Source organism: Penicillium canariense (genome assembly GCF_028826845.1).
Source record: "Penicillium canariense strain IBT 26290 chromosome Unknown utg000003l_segment0_segment0, whole genome shotgun sequence".
Taxonomy (NCBI): Eukaryota; Fungi; Ascomycota; class Eurotiomycetes; order Eurotiales; family Aspergillaceae; genus Penicillium; species Penicillium canariense.
In genome coordinates, this window is record NW_026622730.1 from 2875660 (window position 1) to 2892928 (window position 17269).

A 17269-nucleotide genomic window follows, 5' to 3' on the forward strand; every position below is an offset into this window, starting at 1 on the left:
GTAAGTGTGCCGGTAGCTAGCTACATATAGAGTACGAGTATGTAGGACATAGGTTGTCTCAACCAAAAAGTCTCATCTAGATCATATAAAATATAGAGATTCGAACCGAGACCTCTAAAAGTGATTGATATGAGATCTGCACGGGTTCAAGGGTTCGATGCAGGGCTCAAGGCTTACTACTCAAGGTTATTAGTTAACTAGAAGTTAATTAGTAAACTAAGGGTTAGCTTAGTTAGTAGTAGTAGTCTTCGTCAGCTTACCAACGTCCTGTGGTCCTAGGACCTTTACTGCCTTAGGCAGTCTACAGGTGGTGATACGATAATCGTGACTATGATAATCCGGACGACCACTAGTCGCCCGACTGCTCGGCCCCGATGGGCATCATGTTATATAAGCATCGTTAGAAGTATATAGATAGTTCTTCCCTCCCCACATTGGAAGGACAATCAATTATTCCATTCTAATCTCTTATCTAGTAGTAAACCCTACAAGACCCTACCTCCCATGGTAGGCTAGGACCGATCTAACCATCATGACAGCTGAATAGAAGAAAAGGCAAATGCTCTCCAAGAAGTCGCGGGTGTACAGAATAGGACCCGAAATCTCGCACGATAGTTTTGCTGGATGACTTCGCAAGTGACTGGTGGAAAGGAAGGTCCATTACATTTTATTTCCTTCTAGTGGTAAGTCCAAAATGGGTAATAGTGTTTGAGTGACCCGCTCATCTTGGATGTAGACAGCATGGGTCGCGAGAAGCTTTACGAGCTGTTTAGCATAACGAATCCTGCGTTTGCAGCGGAAATGGCCCAGCTTCTGAGCAGACCCGAGTACAAAGATCCAATCACTGAGACGTCGCTGGACATCCTCGAGTTTGTCAAGTATCTCTTGAGAGGGACGGTCGAGTATGTACCTAGCTTACGAAATATCGGGCCGGGCACGAAAAATGCGTGCAGCTGACAAACTTGTGCAGCTGCTGAAGGCGCAGCTCGCAAGAGTCGACTATAAAGGTAACTTTAAATATGGAAATATGTAATACCATCTTGGCCATATGCTGGATGAAATATCTATCGCAGGCTCTATATGCAGGGCAGTAGGCTCTTCTGTTGGAAACCCAGCTATTTACAAAAGTTGGACCAGCCTCGAGATAACATCCTCAACTGACAGAGCCCTCTCGTTATTTGTATCTCCCTCATTCTGTGGGGGTGGAAACAAAACCGAATCCACGATATGACACACTCCATCACTGGACAAACCATCCTGCACTATTATATTTGCAATCTCGTTCACCCGCATCGAGATCAATCCTCCATGTCGTGTCACAGTAACCACTAACGGCTGAGCTGCTAGGCAAGTAGAGAGAGAGAAGCGACGAGTACCCTTGAGAACCCGCCACATAGAATCTGCCTGGGTCTCTGGAGTAGGAATTGTATGATCAGGCGTGGCTTCTGGTGTCTGTATAAAGTGCTCTGGTGGAGAATCTATGTCGTAGAAACGATTCGAATATAAAGTCCGATTGATAACGATATGATAAAGTAAGAGGGCCTGGAGCGAGGTAGCTCCTTGGTCACTGAAGAGGAATGTCTGGACGTCTTCTGGTAGCTTGCGGAAGGCTTGGTTTGTGGGAATGAAAACGACTCCACCGCGACGTGACTGATCATGGAGAATAGCCTGAGCTGCTTTAGACTGTTGCACTGCTGTCTGGAATAAATCAAAGTCATGCGGCGGCAGAACAGCGATAAGAGAGTATATTGCTGGCCGAGGAAGGAGGACCTGATCAATTATATGGACCAGACCGTTTGTCGTCAGATTGTCGGGCGCGATCACGGTCGCATTGGAGTTTACTCCAAGTCCGGTGAGTGAAGGGCGAACTGTTACTCTCTGGGCGCCATTTAATTGGCCAGGGAGGAGTAAAAGGTCCATAGTTGGAGCTGTCAGGAGGAAATATATAGGCAGGAACCTCGGCGAAATATGCGCCTGGAGAAAAGTGAGAACATTTTCCTCTGGCAGCTTTTTCCCCAATTTTTGGAAGGCAGTATCACTCGGGGCCCACACAGTGGATGAGAAGTTTGAGTTCTGCAACAGTTCCTTGATCTGGGGACATTGATCAATGAGTTGAATGAACTTAGATGTGGTCGGTTTCGTCGAGAGGAAGTCATAGAGTGTTACGGGGTTTTTCTTCGCATCGGCGAGGAATGGCACGAGTGCATGGCAATATCCGGTATATTGATGTTGGAGGTGCTCGAGTCTATCTTCTGTTGAGGCTGTTGCAAGTAGCCAGTGCTTATGATCGGATACAGTCGTCATGCTTAAGAAGTGCTGAGAGAACAGAGGGCCAGTTGGGTGGGAACCTCTTTTCTGATATAAACAAGCCTTCTTTGTTGTCAGATTTATTCCGATTCTTCCCGCAAACGTTGTCAGTTTGTAGGCTGGGTGTCACGATAGAAAGCATTCGTTTGAAAGCCATTTGAAGGTGCCTTTTTCACTGGGAGCGGTGGCTAAACTAAATTTATATGGCGTGAGAGGACTCTCAACCCGTTATCTCCGGCCGCTTTCCCCACCCGGGACTGCGAACTGCACTCTTCCGCAGCCCCGTCGGACATCCGCATCGCCCCCCTACAATGTCGCTTGGTTACATTCCGAGATAATGAATAAAGTGGAAAACAAGCATTAGAGGGAGGTCTTGGCATTATGTTAGTCCCGATTCAGCTTCTCACCACCACACCCTATGAGAAGGACTAGAAAAACCCACCACTTACTTGGTCAATTTGAAACATCTGGATTTTAGTATAATCATTCGAAGGGCTTAGAGCACAGTAGGCTTAGGCCCGTTTCCTCGCCCATCGTTAAAAAGTTGGGTTAATTGCGGACTCCATTGCAGTAACCCATAAGATAGCCTGTCTGCTGATAGTCGAAGCAAATCGAAAGTGGGGACATTAGATTACCTTGCATATCTGCGCAGGAAGGTCTCACCGAGTCCTAGTCTCGGCTTTCCTCAATTGTGAGGGGTGAGTTGGCGCAAATCAAGAAATCGTACCCGGATTCGCTCTGCAAAATCGACAATGCACCGGTCTTCCTCAGTAATCTGTAACTGTACGCTGAATCGGTACATGGAGAGCAGTTGGTCAATCATTTGATCGGCCTTCTGTTTCATAATGACGAAAGGCCGTCCACATGGGCCTGCATGGCTGTCTGTATGACTGTCTGCACTTCAGGACAATATGTTTACTTTCTTCCCAAATCAGCGTTTGTGAGATATTATGTCTAGAGACGCTACGATAGACGAGGATAGAATGAATTAGAAGACAAAGCAAGGAACGAGTGTTTTTTGAATCGAGAACTCCCTTTAAATGTGCACAGGGCGCAATATTCACTTTTGAACGAGTCACACAGGGAAGGATTTTCTGCATTTCTCTCCAGGAAGTCTCGGAAATGGCTGATGTTCGTCGCTGCTGGGCAGGGATGTGCCCAAGGCTTTCGAGGTACTGATGGGCTTGCCATGGTTGGAAAAAGAGATCAGTCAGAGGCATGGAAGAGTATAGTAAGAATTAGCAGAGATGCGACAGTTCGGAGGGGGACTAAAAGACCAGAGTCTTTCTAGAAAAACATATGCTCCGCTCGAGGTATTCGTTCTCTTCGGCTTGAAACTCTATACTGCCCAGGACATGAATGTGGGACCTATGTTATCGGGATTTCCCCGCGCTGTCTCTAATTCCAATCCACACTTTTCCCCCACGGGGTCATCACCTTGAATCACTCTGGTTTTCAAATACTTTCCGGATGCCTAGGTCTCTATCTTCAAGTAATACCCATCACTCGATATTATATCTATTGACTTATTAAAAAATGTGTCCTCCGTTGCTACTTCTTAGCTACAACTGTCAAAATAAGGCCTCCACCAGTATTATTCAGCTAGCTACTAACCTGTTTTGATTAGCTCCTTGGCACATTTCCCCCTATTTCTACACGCGCAGCTAGCCTTCTACAATACACACTCTCTTGATCTATTGGCCTAGGCGTTACTACCTAGGCGATACAATTCTTCCCGAAGTTGACAACAACTCCTCGAAGTTACAAAACGTAATGAAATATGTATCGCAGCGAAGTATTTCACTTGCTCTGCATACAGAATCGTTGCTGGTCGAATCATATGAGATAAATTACTGTTAGACGCTGGGAATCCTAAGAGGAGGTTTCACACCGCACTGACTTGATACCAAAGGTCCTAAATTTAGTAAACATTATCTTGCGCCTCGATAAGCGCAAGTAATGTTGAAGCAAGGCTCAAAGATAGCTTCCAATGGCGCATGCTCTGCAGCAGGCCAACAATCCTAAAGACCTGGTTCACAGCCTTCCGCTCGACTTGAGAGTTCCTCAATTCTGCCGCATGGATTTCGGCAACATGCACTCCAGCCAGATCTAATTCTGGAAAGCTGCGGTCCATTAATGCTCCGTTGCTACTATCCCCGAATTGCCCAAAGCAAAACCAGATGATCCCACAGTGGTAAAGGCAGGTGGGAATCTGTAGTGGACACTCAGACCCAATAGACATTGACTCGAAGTACTTTCGGATGCAGATAGCGTGTATTAGAGATCCGGTTGCCTCCTGGGAACTTGCCCACTGCCGAGCGTATTCAATGGCTCCTTGGGCTGCCTCAGGGCCGTCTCTACCGCAGGCTCGCTCAAGAGCGTCGAGATCCGAGTATAGGAGGATGAAAGTGGAATGCCAGAGAATCCTTAAAGGATATTCCCAGACCACACCAGGAGACACAGTAGATAGATGCGTCTCGTACCAAGATAGGAGCATTTCCTGGCACTTCTCGGGCATATGGGGTGTGGTCGAGAGAGGTTCCCGGCACTCACAGGCCATAGCACTGATGGACTCAAGAGTGGCACAGAGTTGGAAGTCACTCTCCCCTCGAAGACTTCGCTCCCTCATCGACCTGCTCCCAGGCTGCTGGGTCTGTTGCAGGACCAGCTCACGCCACGCATTTGCACTGCTGGCCGCAAAGAGCTTATCTGAGGAGATGATCGGTAGACGCTCAGTCGCAGGACGTAGGCATGGCTCATGATGATGAATCTTTGCTAACTCGGCGTCAAGGATGAAGATTCCGAGCACAACGCTGATTGATATTAGTGAGGTTATAGCGACCGGGTAAAAATGGGTGATTTACCGTTTCCTCTCCTCTAAGGAAATCCAATGCTTCCATGCGGATTGCAACTTGTCATTCGGGAGGTTCGAAAGATTTGTAGGTAGTGCTGGTGATGCTGTATGGTCAAGTAGTCGGACTCGGCGCGCCAACTTAACCTTGGGGTCAGCATTTCCAAGCGTCTCTTGTCGAGACAAACCGGTTTGCCAACACTCACCGCAATTATACTTCCATGAAAGGCCTCGATTCCCGCCAGATCTTTGGGCCTCTGCAGAAAGAAATCGGAGGTAATATGTTAGCCTTGGAGCATATTACATGATTCAGATGTCAGAATAAGAGAACCGGTGGCTGGCAAAGGACGTACTCCCATAAGAAGGCCGAATGTCTGCCCAAGCAAAGCCGACTGAATGGCCACGATGTTTGAATCTGGACGTTGAATGATCATAATGTCCCACTGCGTTGGCAAACTCTCAATTAATGTTTTGCTCCAGACCGACTGCCTCCACGAAACGGACGGGTCTTCTGACTCACCGCAGATAAAACTGCTTTTTGGAGTCTTTCAAACATGCTAATCCCGTACTCGATTGCCCGCCGAGAGCCGAAAAAGAGACTCCCTATAGAGCAAACGGATAGCAGAAGAACGGCATTCTGCCTAGAGGGCAAAAAGGATGGCTCGTGGATGATAGGAAATATGGGATGGAAATGGGTAAAGTACGCTTGCAGACAAAGATGCTACGTATCAGTCAGCGCTTCAGTCCTTCATTTCCCTCCTTTGGCCGTTGTACCACTTTCGAAGAATAGGTGGTAGTACACAAAGAATGAAAAGAGTAATGCTTACTAGGAAAGTGGTCGAAGGAAGAATTCCGGTTTGCACACGTTGCTCAAGGCGCTTAGAGAGCTCGTGGCGATAAGTCTCGTCAATTTGATTGCGGTCATTCGCGCGGTCTGGGGATATGACGCCCGACGTGGTCTGCCCACAGTGGGTATGCCAGGCCTCTTTTATTGCATCCCCGATCTGCGCCAATTCCGTGTCCGTTGCCTGTGGGCCTACGCTGAATGAATCAGTAGCAAGCGGATCCTCGTCCGGCATCCGATCAACAACCAAGAAGTCTCCAGTAGTGGCTTGCAATAAGGACGAGTTCACGGCATCTAAGTCGAAGTTATCCCCTATCAGCCAAGAAATCCAACCCGGTTCTAGCTCGACGCTGGGTATATCCGACAAATTCAGGCTTTCGTTTACCGGAAAATCACCACCCGGATGCTGTGGTAATGAGATCGGGAAATCCAAAGCCGAAGCGACGTTTATATCACCGTCCACAGACACAGTTGCCGTCTCCACACGTTCTATCGTGGCATTCGAAGGTGTCCTTATCGTCGCGATATTACCCATAGGTGGGGACAGAGTTGACGGTGACATTGGGTGCAATGTTGCCGCGGCAAGCCCCCCCGCACCAGACTCCGTTGTGGGAGGAGTGACATGAAGGACGCCCGTTCCCTCCGGTGAATCCAATACCTCGCCCGATCCATCTCTGCGGCAATGGGACCGCGTATGGCGAAGCAATGTGTCCCTAAACGAAAAATGAACATCATCCATTCATTTTCTTAGGAGTGCTCCACTCACTGTCTGGTATAGACCCTTCCGCAGTCCGCGCAATGGAACGGCTTTTCCTTCGTGTGGGATCTATAATGCCTGGCCAAATGTTCCGCCTTGGCGAACTCCTTGGAACATATCGGACACATGCGTTCCTGCTTGGATGTCTTGGGTCGCCGACGGCCCACTGATCGAGAGAGAGCACCAGCCTGCATTATCATTATCCAAGTACGTGAGTCTGGGCCAGCAGTTGATGTCTGAGTGAGAGTGATGATGCTGCTAGTGATGCGGTGTTGGGAAGATGATGATGATGGTAGAGGTGGCGGGAAGGGCTGGACTACGAATTGTGGCAACTTCCGTCCGCCGAGATCCGATTTATTCATGTGTGACATGTGCGATTGGTTTCTTATCTCCTTTCTATTCATCGAGGTCAATTTTGCTTAATTCCATATCAGATAGCATACAATCTAGGCCCCACAGCAGTATCAGGGATACCGGATTTCATTTTTGATGGACGCCACGCCTTCGATCTCCACCTCCACCACGTCCCCAGCCCTCAGAAATTCTTTGTTGAAAAATCCCACGCCAGCTGGTGTGCCAGACATGATCACGGTTCCCTTGCGAAGAGTCATGCCCCGTGAGAGGTGGCTGACAATCTGCCGGACACTCCAGATCATGTCCTTTGTACTAGTCTGCTGCTTGACCTGCCCGTTGACGCGGGTGACTAGACGGAGATCCTGGGGATCTGGAATTTCGCTGGCCGCAACAATAGTATGTCCAATAGGTCCGAATTGATCAAAGGATTTGGAATACCCAAATTGCATCCCAGATGCCTCAGGAAGCTGGAAATTCCGCGCAGACAGGTCATTTCCGGCCGTATAGCCCAGGACATAGTCCAATGCCTCATCTTCGGAAATATTCTTCGCATCTCGGCCCACAATGACGGTAAGCTCGCCTTCGTAGTCGAGCATGTCACGAGCGTCGCGATGAATGTCAATGGTATCAAAGGGGCCAGCTAGCGCATCGGCCGGCTTAACAAAGATGGGAGGGTATTTCGGAATATTCAGCTGGGCATTCCCGTCAGCAAGCCATGTACAATTAGTTAGATCCTGCGCGGAATACGTACCTTGGCTTCGCTGGCGTGGCTGTGGTAATTCAAGCCCACAAGGATGATGAGCGGAGTACAGTCGATGGGACAGAGTAGCTGGCAAGTCGTTAAAAGGGGAACGAGGAAACTTGTTGGATGCACGACCCACCTTATCGACTTGTACAATCTCCTCAGTTGTCAGTAGCTTAGTGAAAGGGTCGCCAATCAATCGTCTGACTTTGTAGGTGCCGCCATCGACGCTGAGTAGATCGCCATAGGAGACACGGTCTCCTATGGCGAAACGAACCAGTTGCTTGAAGGCCATTTCTAGTATGAAAACACGGAGTGTAAGAAATGTAGTTTTGATGTTAGAGAATTCAAGTGCGTCTGAATACCGGACTTGCAATCTTTCTGAAAACAAGGACACTGGGTCTCATTACGCGACCTCAATTTATATCCAGAAAGAGGCGGTTCAAGCCTCCCCAACATAGGTCCCACCACACCCGCGTGGCGAAGAGGATGTGGGGCCTAGAGTTGGATAGAGTATATTAGTCTTCACCCACATCTGCCAAATGGCCTCTATTAGTTTCATGCCACAGTGCTGATCACCTTTCGGCTTTCTCAGATCTTTCAAATTGACATCTCAGCATCATCCCCATCCTCACAATGGCAGCCATGGAGTCGTCGATCAAAGCCAATCTCGTAGCCTCTGTGCCCGACACAAGCGCCTCTCAGGAGAACATGTCTCAAGCTAATTGGCTCCTGGCCCGGGGCATCAAGGTCAAAGACCGTGTTCGATTGGCCAAGCTCTCCCACATGCGATACCAGACTCCTGATTTGGACGCATTGTGTGATTTCATGCTAAGTTTGTGTCACCGGTGTGCCTTCATATGTCGCACGCAAGCTAAACATTATAGATTTCGGAATGGTGATCGCAAAAAGAACCGAAAATGAAGTCTGGTTCCGAGGCTATGGAGTCGATCAATATGTCTACTATGCAACCAAAGGACCGAAGGAGTTCTTGGGAGGAGTATTCGCAGTTGACTCGAAGGAGGAATTCGAGAAGTAAGAGAAATTCTTTGCCGGTATATCCCCAAAAGCAAAACTAATCATGTGTGATTAATTTCATTACAGGGCCTTGAAGGTCCCTGGAGCATCCCGAGTGCAACATTTATCTGAAGCCCCGGGAGGAGGTCAGATGGTGACTATTGTGGATCCGGACGGCTTTCTTTTCAATGTGATATTTGGCCAAGAAAGACGCGAAGATGCCTCTACAGCTCCTGCCGAGAAGTTGAGGGCCAATTATCCAAACGAGAAGCAGAGGATTCGTCAGTTCAATCGCTTCGAACCTGGCCCCGCAGCTGTGCACAAAGTTAGTTGAACTTTCCCTTCTCTATTTGACGTGCTCTTCTCTATTTACTGACGATTCCTCGTGTTGCTGCTAGTTGGGCCACTTTGGCTACACCACAACACGCTTCGAAGAGCTCCTTTCGTTTTACACCTCCCATTTCAATATAGTCCCAACAGACTTGCTTTACATGGAAAACGATGGCCACAGAATAGACGTGACGACGTTCATGCACTTGGACCTGGGTCAAAGCCCCACAGACCACCACTCTTTCTTCCTCGGCGCCAGCCAAACGGGGTCTCACGTTCACCATTGTTCATTTGAGGTCTTTGACTATGATACCCAGCATTTAGGACATCAATGGCTGGCCAGTAAGGGCTATCGATCTGTCTGGGGCGTGGGCCGGCATATCCTGGGATCCCAAATTTTCGACTATTGGTGGGACCCAGCAGGAAACATGGTTGAACACTACGCTGACGGTGATCTGGTCAATGAAGACACTCCAGTTGGGATTTTGCCGGCGGGCCATGAGTCCTTGGCTATTTGGGGACCCGAGGTTCCGCTGGCTTTCCTGCAATAGTTTTCTTGTGAAATTGTCTGTTAACTAGGGCTTTTTGAAAATTGTTTTCTAGGTGTCATCTTTAGTCGAGTAGTGCTATCGTTTATATATAGTCAACAGATAACAAACAATGGAGATAGATATCTATGCAAGCATTGATTAAGTATATTATTGTGTATAGTGAGTTCAGAATCCCCCGGAACTCTCATCCAGCTTTACCATATACTTTCTGGGGACAGTAGGTACGTAATGTAGTTAAGTTTTAGAAAACCGGAATCTGCTAAATTATGAAAAGCGTGTATGACGATGACGAACAATGCTACTACCAGTATAGCGCAAAACTACAACATCTGCTCGTGTAAGAGGCGAATTCCGTAACTGACAAACGTTGTTACGCCACTTCTAAAGCAGCTCTTTGCGGGGACTATGCGGGACCTATTTGCTGGAGAAGACCCTTTGTGGCAACAATCCCCCCGGCAGCATAGAGCGCCCCATATTCAAATGACTGTGCCGCCGCAGAAAGTATTGCCCCACCTCTCTGCAAACAAGGTTCGAGAGGCGTCTGCAGCAGACAAAAACCAAGGTATAAATAAACTGAGGAATGAGAGGGCATTGTGAAGTAAGATCAGAATTCTCAAACAAAACTGTGATCGCACGCAACCAATATGTCTTCTGACCACGCATTGGAGACCACAGATGTCCTCCTCTGTGGGTGTGGGCCGACAGGAGCTATGCTCTCTGGCTATCTTGATAGTATGGCGGTTCAGAATATCGTCCTGGAGAGAGAGGCCGAGATCACGACGGACCCAAGGGGGATCGTTCTTGACGACGATGGCATCCGTTATTTGCAGGGTTTAGGTCTGTATGAGCATGTCTATACGGACATCGGTTCTTGTGAGTAGTGCAATCTATTGGAGACCTGCTTGGGAACCATTCCCTAATCAACGATAGGTATCGAGAAGGTATTATTTTTGCCAGGAGAGCAGCAAAGCCTGGGCACAAAACCCATCTTCGGCTTTAATACTGGTTCCGTAAGTCTCCTGCTCTCCCTTTCCATCTTGTAGTATGAGGTTTTTCCAACTCTAACCAGGCTATGATTCAGTCCGAAGGATATACGGGACATGTCGGTGTCATAAGTCACAAACAACCAGCGCTTGAAAAACATCTTCAGTCCGTCATCAAGGGGTCTCAGCACTCGCAGTTAAGAAGTGGATGCACCCTGAAGTCAATCGAAGAAGATGAGGACTGGGTATATGCGAGCTATACGGACCCTGAAGGAAATACTCGACGCATCCGCGCTCGTTTCCTGGTTGGTGCGGACGGCAAGACGGGCTACGTGCGCAAGCAATACTTGGAGCCACGGGGAATCAAGATGGAGTGGGCCGAACAGTATGTGTTCTCACTCATCGCGCCCCGTATAGGAAACCCCTTGGGGGCTCTTTGGACTAATATGTGGTTATAGATGTCGCTATGAAGAGACTTGGGTAGCTTTGAACTGGGAAATCAGCCTGCCAACAGCAGAAACCCACCCAGACTTCCCGCTATGGAAACTGGGGTATTCTTCTGAGGAAGTGTATGACCAGTTCTTCCCGAAGGATTTTCGGTTCCTTTGCAATCCTCGCAGACCAGCAGTCTGCGGCCGATTTGGCCAGAACAAGGACCGCCTTTGGAGGTTTGAATTCGTGGTTCAAGCCGGTGAAGATCCGCAAGAAATGTCTGAGCCACACATGTTTCGGGACATTGTCTTCCCCTACATTCGTCATGCAGGGGCCCGCTATGGGTAAGTCTATGACCAAGGAAGGGAATGACTAGTATCACCGAGAGAGTCCCCGTCTAACAACGCGCTGCAGGTTAGACACAGACGTCGAGTTTCCGACCGATTGCATCAAGGTCCTTCGCTCTCGTCCGTTTCGCTTCGCCGCAAGAAAGTGCAACAAATGGGCCCTAGGGCGAGTCATCTTGTGCGGCGATGCCGCTCACGTCTTTCCTCCATGTAATTTCATCCTTTCTCGCCTCTATGCGATCCACGGCTGACTCAGGATTTCCGGTCGATAGTCGGCGGTCAGGGAATTGCTTCCGGCTTTCGAGATGCTATCGCTCTTGCCTGGCGACTTGCCATTCTCACTCGGTCCCACTCGACTCGACTAGACTACGAGCAGATCCTCAAGGGGTGGTACGCTGAACGCAGCCAGCAATTCCAAAAGTCACTCAACACAACCTTGCGAAATGGACAATTGGTTAGCAGCACCAACCCAGTGCAGAACTTCATCCGGGATTGGGCGCTCCGGGCCATGCAACTGATCCCCCCATCGCTCATCAACTAGAACTCGGACCTCGGAGCGAGGGCCCAGTCAGGTACACCCACTCGGATGGTATGCTGTTTCTGCCCTACCTCCACGGCGGAATCGCCTTTCCACAAACATACTGCACTGAACTAGGGGAGCTCGATAATCGGGTTCGCTTTACCGATGATGTGATCTTCTCCAAAGAGAAGACAAAGCTCTTCCAGATTGTTGTTTTGCTTGATAAACCAAGCCAGGCGATAGCGGCAATTCAGGCTATGAAAGGTATTGACGGCCTGAGCGAAGGTCACTTGTTAACTGAAGAAGCCACCCTGCTTGTTCAGAGTAAAAACTGTCTCCCCAATGATGAGAGCACCGGATTCGCCAGTCTCTCGCTGTTCCGAACTGCCACTGCAAAGGAGTTTGAGCAGTCCGACTTGTGCGTTGGACGGCCGGAACCGCACGGTTACAACGACTCTCAAATCTGGAATGTTATGAAGGGAAAGCGATTTATGATTGTTAGGCATGATCGTTTTGTCTATGCCGCTTGCGATACGAGGGCTGAATTGGTTGAAGCCGCAAAAAGTCTTGGAAATTCTCTGCCTTTGAATTGACAGGCCTTCCGACCTTGTGACACTGTGCATCATAATCACCCTACTTGATTAGATGAAGCAAAGTATTCCTTAGTGGTGTTTTTGTTACGTCTCTATCCTATGCAGGTTGATGGGATACAATGCATCCTACTTAGGGTTATTGCTTAACTGTGGGAGAAAAGTGGGGATATCGAGTGTATCCCATTTATATTATGCGAGGATCATCACGTTCATTCATGTCCAGAAGTACAAGTAGTATGGCTCAAGACCTTCACAGTGGCCAGAGGCATCTTCAACCCCCGTATATGCTGCGCCGAATCATATGCAAAAACAGGATGGAAACAGAAACCCAACCATCGCAGGGAATAGACAGAACAAAGTATAGTCATAGCTGATTGTACAGAAAACCCCAAACATCGATTGCGCCAAGCGAACATAAACGGTCATATACCGGAGGGAAGGTTAGGGTCGTCGATTTGCCGACTTCCGACCATCGGTGGGGGACTCGGGGAGCTCTTCGTCCACAAACCGGACGCTGGTCCCCGTCATGCCCCGACGGCCTGTTTGGGATCGGCGGGAAGATGTCGTTCGAGGAGCCGACGCCTCAGCGCGGAGAAGTCGGCTCGCGAACGGAGTATGTAAGGGTGTGGCCGGGGTGGTGGACATCTGCGCGAGTGCTCGGGCACGAGCAGCTCGCTTGGATGGCGAGGTCATATAGTTTGGCGTAGCCAGCGGGCTTGCGGAGACCGGCTCCAGCGAATTTGTGGTGAAATCGCTCATCTTGAAGGGAGTCTCCGATGGGTTCTGATACCACGGGTCGAACAGGGCAGATCCAGGGCGCTCCACCTCTCCGAAATTCGAGTACTGGGCAGACGGCAAGGCAGGCCCTGGTGAATCGCGGGCCTCCAGCTTCAGACGGGCATCTTCCGCCCAGTGGCGGAAGATATTTCTGGAATGTTTCCGCAAATTTCTGTCCCGCATGGCTTCTGCAGTCTCTACCGTGCTCCTCATCTGGAAGATACGGAGGCTAAGCTTGCGAAGCGAGGCGCCTGCCTGATGCAGGACATGTCTGCGGTGCACCGAGTCTGCCTGGTCTTCCATCTCACGGCGAATCACATAGGTCTCCGATAGTTGGATCAACTGATCGAAAGCAATCTGACGGAAGTAGTGGAAATCAGCTTCTTGGTAATCTTGTACTCGCTTAAGAGTCTTCCCATGCCACCCAGCAAAAATCTCCGACGTGTCACTCAGAAGATTCAAACGATCGAGCTCTACTGCTTGTTGCTCCATGTTTGTGATGGCCTGGGTCTTGGATGACCAAGCAGCAAGGGCTTTAGAAGCCATGTTGACCTTGACCTTCCGTCGCATCTTTGAATAAGCTTCCTTCCGCCGTCGTTTTGCAGAAACCAAGGTGGCCTGGTGCCAGGCCTTCAATGACCGTTTCATAAGGAAGTAGAATTGCGCATCACGAGCCCAACCTTCCATCTTCACAATCTGCTGGTGCTTGGATGTCCACGCCATGAGAGACTCTTGTGCGAGGCGAGGGGCATAAAACTCAAAGGCCGCATATTCCCGCTCCCGCTGAAGCAATAATTGATCTCGCCAGATACCAAGTTTGGAGCGCACCAAGTCTTCGGCCCGGTGGTCTTCGTGTACTTCTGCATGGGAAAGCAATTGAGTGTATGTATCCCGCGTATTCGTCACAAATCGGGAGAACACTTCGCGCTTGATGCGCTGTTCGCGTATCCGGCGCATCAACTGGAACCTTTCCATCAAGATCCATTTGTACATGGTCTCCATTTTTAGCCGCTCATCAATTCGCGCTTGAAGTGCCAAACATCGAAGCGTATCATTCCACGATATCCAGGCATTTCGCTTAACCCGGAGTCGGTCCATCTCTTCCACTTGCTCGGTCAAACGAGCCTTGTTAATCCATTTCGTGAGTGCGTTTTGGAGAATCCGATCGTTCACCATGTCAGTTACCTGCAACACAGCAGGAGCCAGCTGGGCTTGGATTTTCCATTCGTCAAATGTCGCTTTGAGGACGTGATGGCGTTGAGAGCTTTCAGCCTTTTGCTGCGCAGAAACAATGGTTTTTGATTTCTGAGACCATGCCTGGAGTACACCCGCCAGTGACGATCTCCTGTTGTGAAGGACAATCTCCTGCTCACGCTCGCGATTAGTGCGGAAATTCCGCAGCCAGTAGAGCAATGAGCGCCTCTTGAGCTGGCTATCATACCATTCAGGAGCACGCCGCTCACAGAAAGACCAGAACCATTGCCAATACGAGACATGCCGAAGATTATTTTTATGGACCGTGACTGCTTGGGTCTCTGCCGCCTTCAAATTTGCGGTCTTCTTGCGCCACTTATTAAACGGCCTCTGCAAAGCGAAACGTTGCGCTTTCAGCTCATTCACTGCAGTAATCTCCCGCCAGGCATTAAAAAACTTGACACTCAGCACATGTCGTCGAGCTGCAGACGTCCGGGCTACTTCTTCGGATGTGAGTTGAGCCCAGTGAGTGAATGCTTTCGTCATCAGATACAAGTCTCGAGCACGACTGGCGCGTTCCTCGAGATGCTTGAAAAATCTCTCTGTTCTGACCGTATGGCGCTTCTCCTGAATGACTGCTCGCCATGGCTCGAAAGCCTGCCGGAGCAGGGTGCTTCGGTCACGATTGAGGGCGACAGATTCCCTGGTTTCGCGAACTTGTCGCGCCTGGAAAGCTCCCTTTAACCATTGTGTCAAGATCCGGCGGCAAATGGCTCGTTGTCTATACATATTAAAAGTTGACGCGTCCCGGAGTAGGTCTGAAAGTTGAGGCCGATAAAGCATCTCTGGTGGAACATTTTCTTTGCCAACGGAATCATGCTCTGTCGCCTGCGACACCTGAGATTGTGATTCACCCGACCCAGAGGTATCCGATGAGGTCAATGAAGGCGAGCGACGGTCTTTCGCAGCTGCAATAATTCTCTTGGAACGGTCATGGTGGACAGCTGAGCGCGCGAGAACACCATTGGTCAATGGAGCAATTTCTTTATCCTCAGCCTTTTTTGGTTGCTGCACCGAGTCAAATCGGCTTATCAACCGCCGACCAACGTCCAAGAACTGTGCAATCAATTGTGTGCGATCCGGAGATTTAGATCGTTGATTCTCAACTTTGGGTTTCGGTGATAATCTCAGCTTCGATAAATCGGGTTTTCCAGTCTCGAGTCGTGACATAGACGCGCGTGAGCTCGGGCGTTCGGCAAAGCTTTTCTGGGTGGCATCTTCACCAATATCGAGTGTAGTATTGAAGGACGCACGCCGCCGCGGTGTTATCGGCGTTCCATTTGTAAGGGGATAGTAGTTGTCATCGCCTGTCTGGCTGAGCGTGCCATCAACCAGGGAGTGTTCATTCTCTGCCGTTTCATTGAGACCTGTGGAGCCGTCCTCCCCAAATTCGATCAGTATTCCCATCTGCTGGAGCGCGCTCTCGAATTTGTCGAAGAGCGATGGTCCCTGCACCTCTTTGCTCCCCATTTTAAACAAAAAGCGCAGGCATGCATGACCCGGATCTGCATCGACTCCATGTTCACTGATGACCTCGTCGTATGCTGCGAAAAGCGCTCGGAACGGGAGCCGCTCGACCTCGGGCTTGCCCTCGGCGCGACTGACAACTTGATAGAGAAAGCCGACATCTATATGAGAGCTTTGTTAGATCGAGAAAGGTTGAGTTGTAAAGGAAGATTTCCATTCCTTACCTTCATCGGAGAGTGACGAGTTCTCTTCGGTCAAGGCGCGCCGCTGCGAGGATATCGGAGGCATCGAAAAATCGCGATCTAGGGCGCGCTTGTCGCATCTGGGTCATAGAGTCGACGAACTGAATAAATCATCGCGAAAGCGGACAGTCCCGGTGGCGCAAAAAATGCGCAGATACCAGTCTGTGATTGAACAAGAAAAGAAACACCAAATGGAAGTCAACCGGGCGCCACGTTCTGGCCGTTCGGGTTGTTTTGGTGGTCGCGACAGAAACATGTCCCAGCGTCACGTGTCGGTTATGTAACATTCCGGCGGTGCAGTCTTGGCGGCCGCACACCACTCGAGAGTTGCGACGGGGATTCTCGGCCATCAGTTTAGCTCAACTTCGCGTCTAATCAGCTCAATTACCTTCACCCTTCGGCTATCAGTCTATTGTTATCCTCACTATGCCAAACAGAACCCGTCCCGTCGAGAAGATTGCCAAAGCCACTGCCAAATGCTCCGTTGAGGTGTCTATCAAGCTCTTGGATCAGTTGTCGGATATCGGAGCTAACAGCTAGCTAGGCAGCGGCATATGGAAAGTGTGTCCTCGCAGACTACAATGCAGTGCACAAGGACATGTGTGTAAAAGAGTTTATGCGTCTCAAGGACTGTGTTCTGGTAAGTGAGGCTCAGAGACGCTCGCATATCGGCGAGGTGGCTAATCCATGTAGGCCGCATCTAAAAAGGGCTGAGGGAAACAATTATAGAGGGGCGCGGGGCCCCCTATGGTCATTGCATGGCGTTACGGCATTTAAGGCGCAATTTTTCCATGGGGTTAATGTATTTCTACTCAATTTCTTTCCAACTGTAGATTACGAATCTAGGTACGCCAGGACATATATTTCATTCAAAAACTCAAAATGGAAATTTGTAGACTTC

General features: G+C 49.5%; 8 protein-coding genes across 8 annotated transcripts; 4 read left to right on the forward strand and 4 right to left on the reverse strand.

The window, feature by feature from the left end:
- Window positions 1-741: 741 nt before the first annotated feature.
- On the forward strand, window positions 742-957 carry N7482_005889 (uncharacterized protein; the record flags this gene model as incomplete). The annotated part of the gene is made up of 1 exon (XM_056688014.1): window positions 742-957. One exon carries the CDS (start codon window positions 742-744, stop codon window positions 955-957), a length of 216 nt encoding a protein of 71 aa, XP_056543569.1.
- A 162-nt stretch (window positions 958-1119) lies between these two features.
- On the reverse strand, window positions 1120-2304 carry N7482_005890 (fasciclin domain-containing protein; the record flags this gene model as incomplete). Its single annotated transcript, XM_056688015.1, has 1 exon — window positions 1120-2304. One exon carries the CDS (start codon window positions 2302-2304, stop codon window positions 1120-1122), a length of 1185 nt encoding a protein of 394 aa, XP_056543570.1.
- A 1924-nt stretch (window positions 2305-4228) lies between these two features.
- Window positions 4229-6564, reverse strand: N7482_005891 (uncharacterized protein; the record flags this gene model as incomplete). The annotated part of the gene is made up of 2 exons (XM_056688016.1): window positions 4229-5086; window positions 5986-6564. The coding sequence occupies 2 exons, from the start codon at window positions 6562-6564 to the stop codon at window positions 4229-4231; spliced, it is 1437 nt and encodes a 478-aa protein (XP_056543571.1).
- Window positions 6565-7223: 659 nt separating this feature from the next.
- N7482_005892 (fumarylacetoacetate hydrolase family protein) lies at window positions 7224-8150 on the reverse strand (the record flags this gene model as incomplete). The annotated part of the gene is made up of 3 exons (XM_056688017.1): window positions 7224-7805; window positions 7865-7942; window positions 7995-8150. The coding sequence occupies 3 exons, from the start codon at window positions 8148-8150 to the stop codon at window positions 7224-7226; spliced, it is 816 nt and encodes a 271-aa protein (XP_056543572.1).
- Window positions 8151-8491: 341 nt separating this feature from the next.
- Window positions 8492-9753, forward strand: N7482_005893 (uncharacterized protein; the record flags this gene model as incomplete). The annotated part of the gene is made up of 4 exons (XM_056688018.1): window positions 8492-8690; window positions 8743-8890; window positions 8960-9197; window positions 9271-9753. 4 exons carry the CDS (start codon window positions 8492-8494, stop codon window positions 9751-9753), a joined length of 1068 nt encoding a protein of 355 aa, XP_056543573.1.
- Window positions 9754-10397: 644 nt separating this feature from the next.
- On the forward strand, window positions 10398-12628 carry N7482_005894 (uncharacterized protein; the record flags this gene model as incomplete). Its single annotated transcript, XM_056688019.1, has 7 exons — window positions 10398-10626; window positions 10684-10763; window positions 10823-11121; window positions 11195-11512; window positions 11583-11725; window positions 11788-11905; window positions 11989-12628. The coding sequence occupies 7 exons, from the start codon at window positions 10398-10400 to the stop codon at window positions 12626-12628; spliced, it is 1827 nt and encodes a 608-aa protein (XP_056543574.1).
- A 441-nt stretch (window positions 12629-13069) lies between these two features.
- On the reverse strand, window positions 13070-16414 carry N7482_005895 (Sfi1 family protein; the record flags this gene model as incomplete). The annotated part of the gene is made up of 2 exons (XM_056688020.1): window positions 13070-16287; window positions 16351-16414. The coding sequence occupies 2 exons, from the start codon at window positions 16412-16414 to the stop codon at window positions 13070-13072; spliced, it is 3282 nt and encodes a 1093-aa protein (XP_056543575.1).
- Window positions 16415-16794: 380 nt separating this feature from the next.
- Window positions 16795-17145, forward strand: N7482_005896 (uncharacterized protein; the record flags this gene model as incomplete). Its single annotated transcript, XM_056688021.1, has 3 exons — window positions 16795-16857; window positions 16913-17044; window positions 17098-17145. 3 exons carry the CDS (start codon window positions 16795-16797, stop codon window positions 17143-17145), a joined length of 243 nt encoding a protein of 80 aa, XP_056543576.1.
- Window positions 17146-17269: the final 124 nt, after the last annotated feature.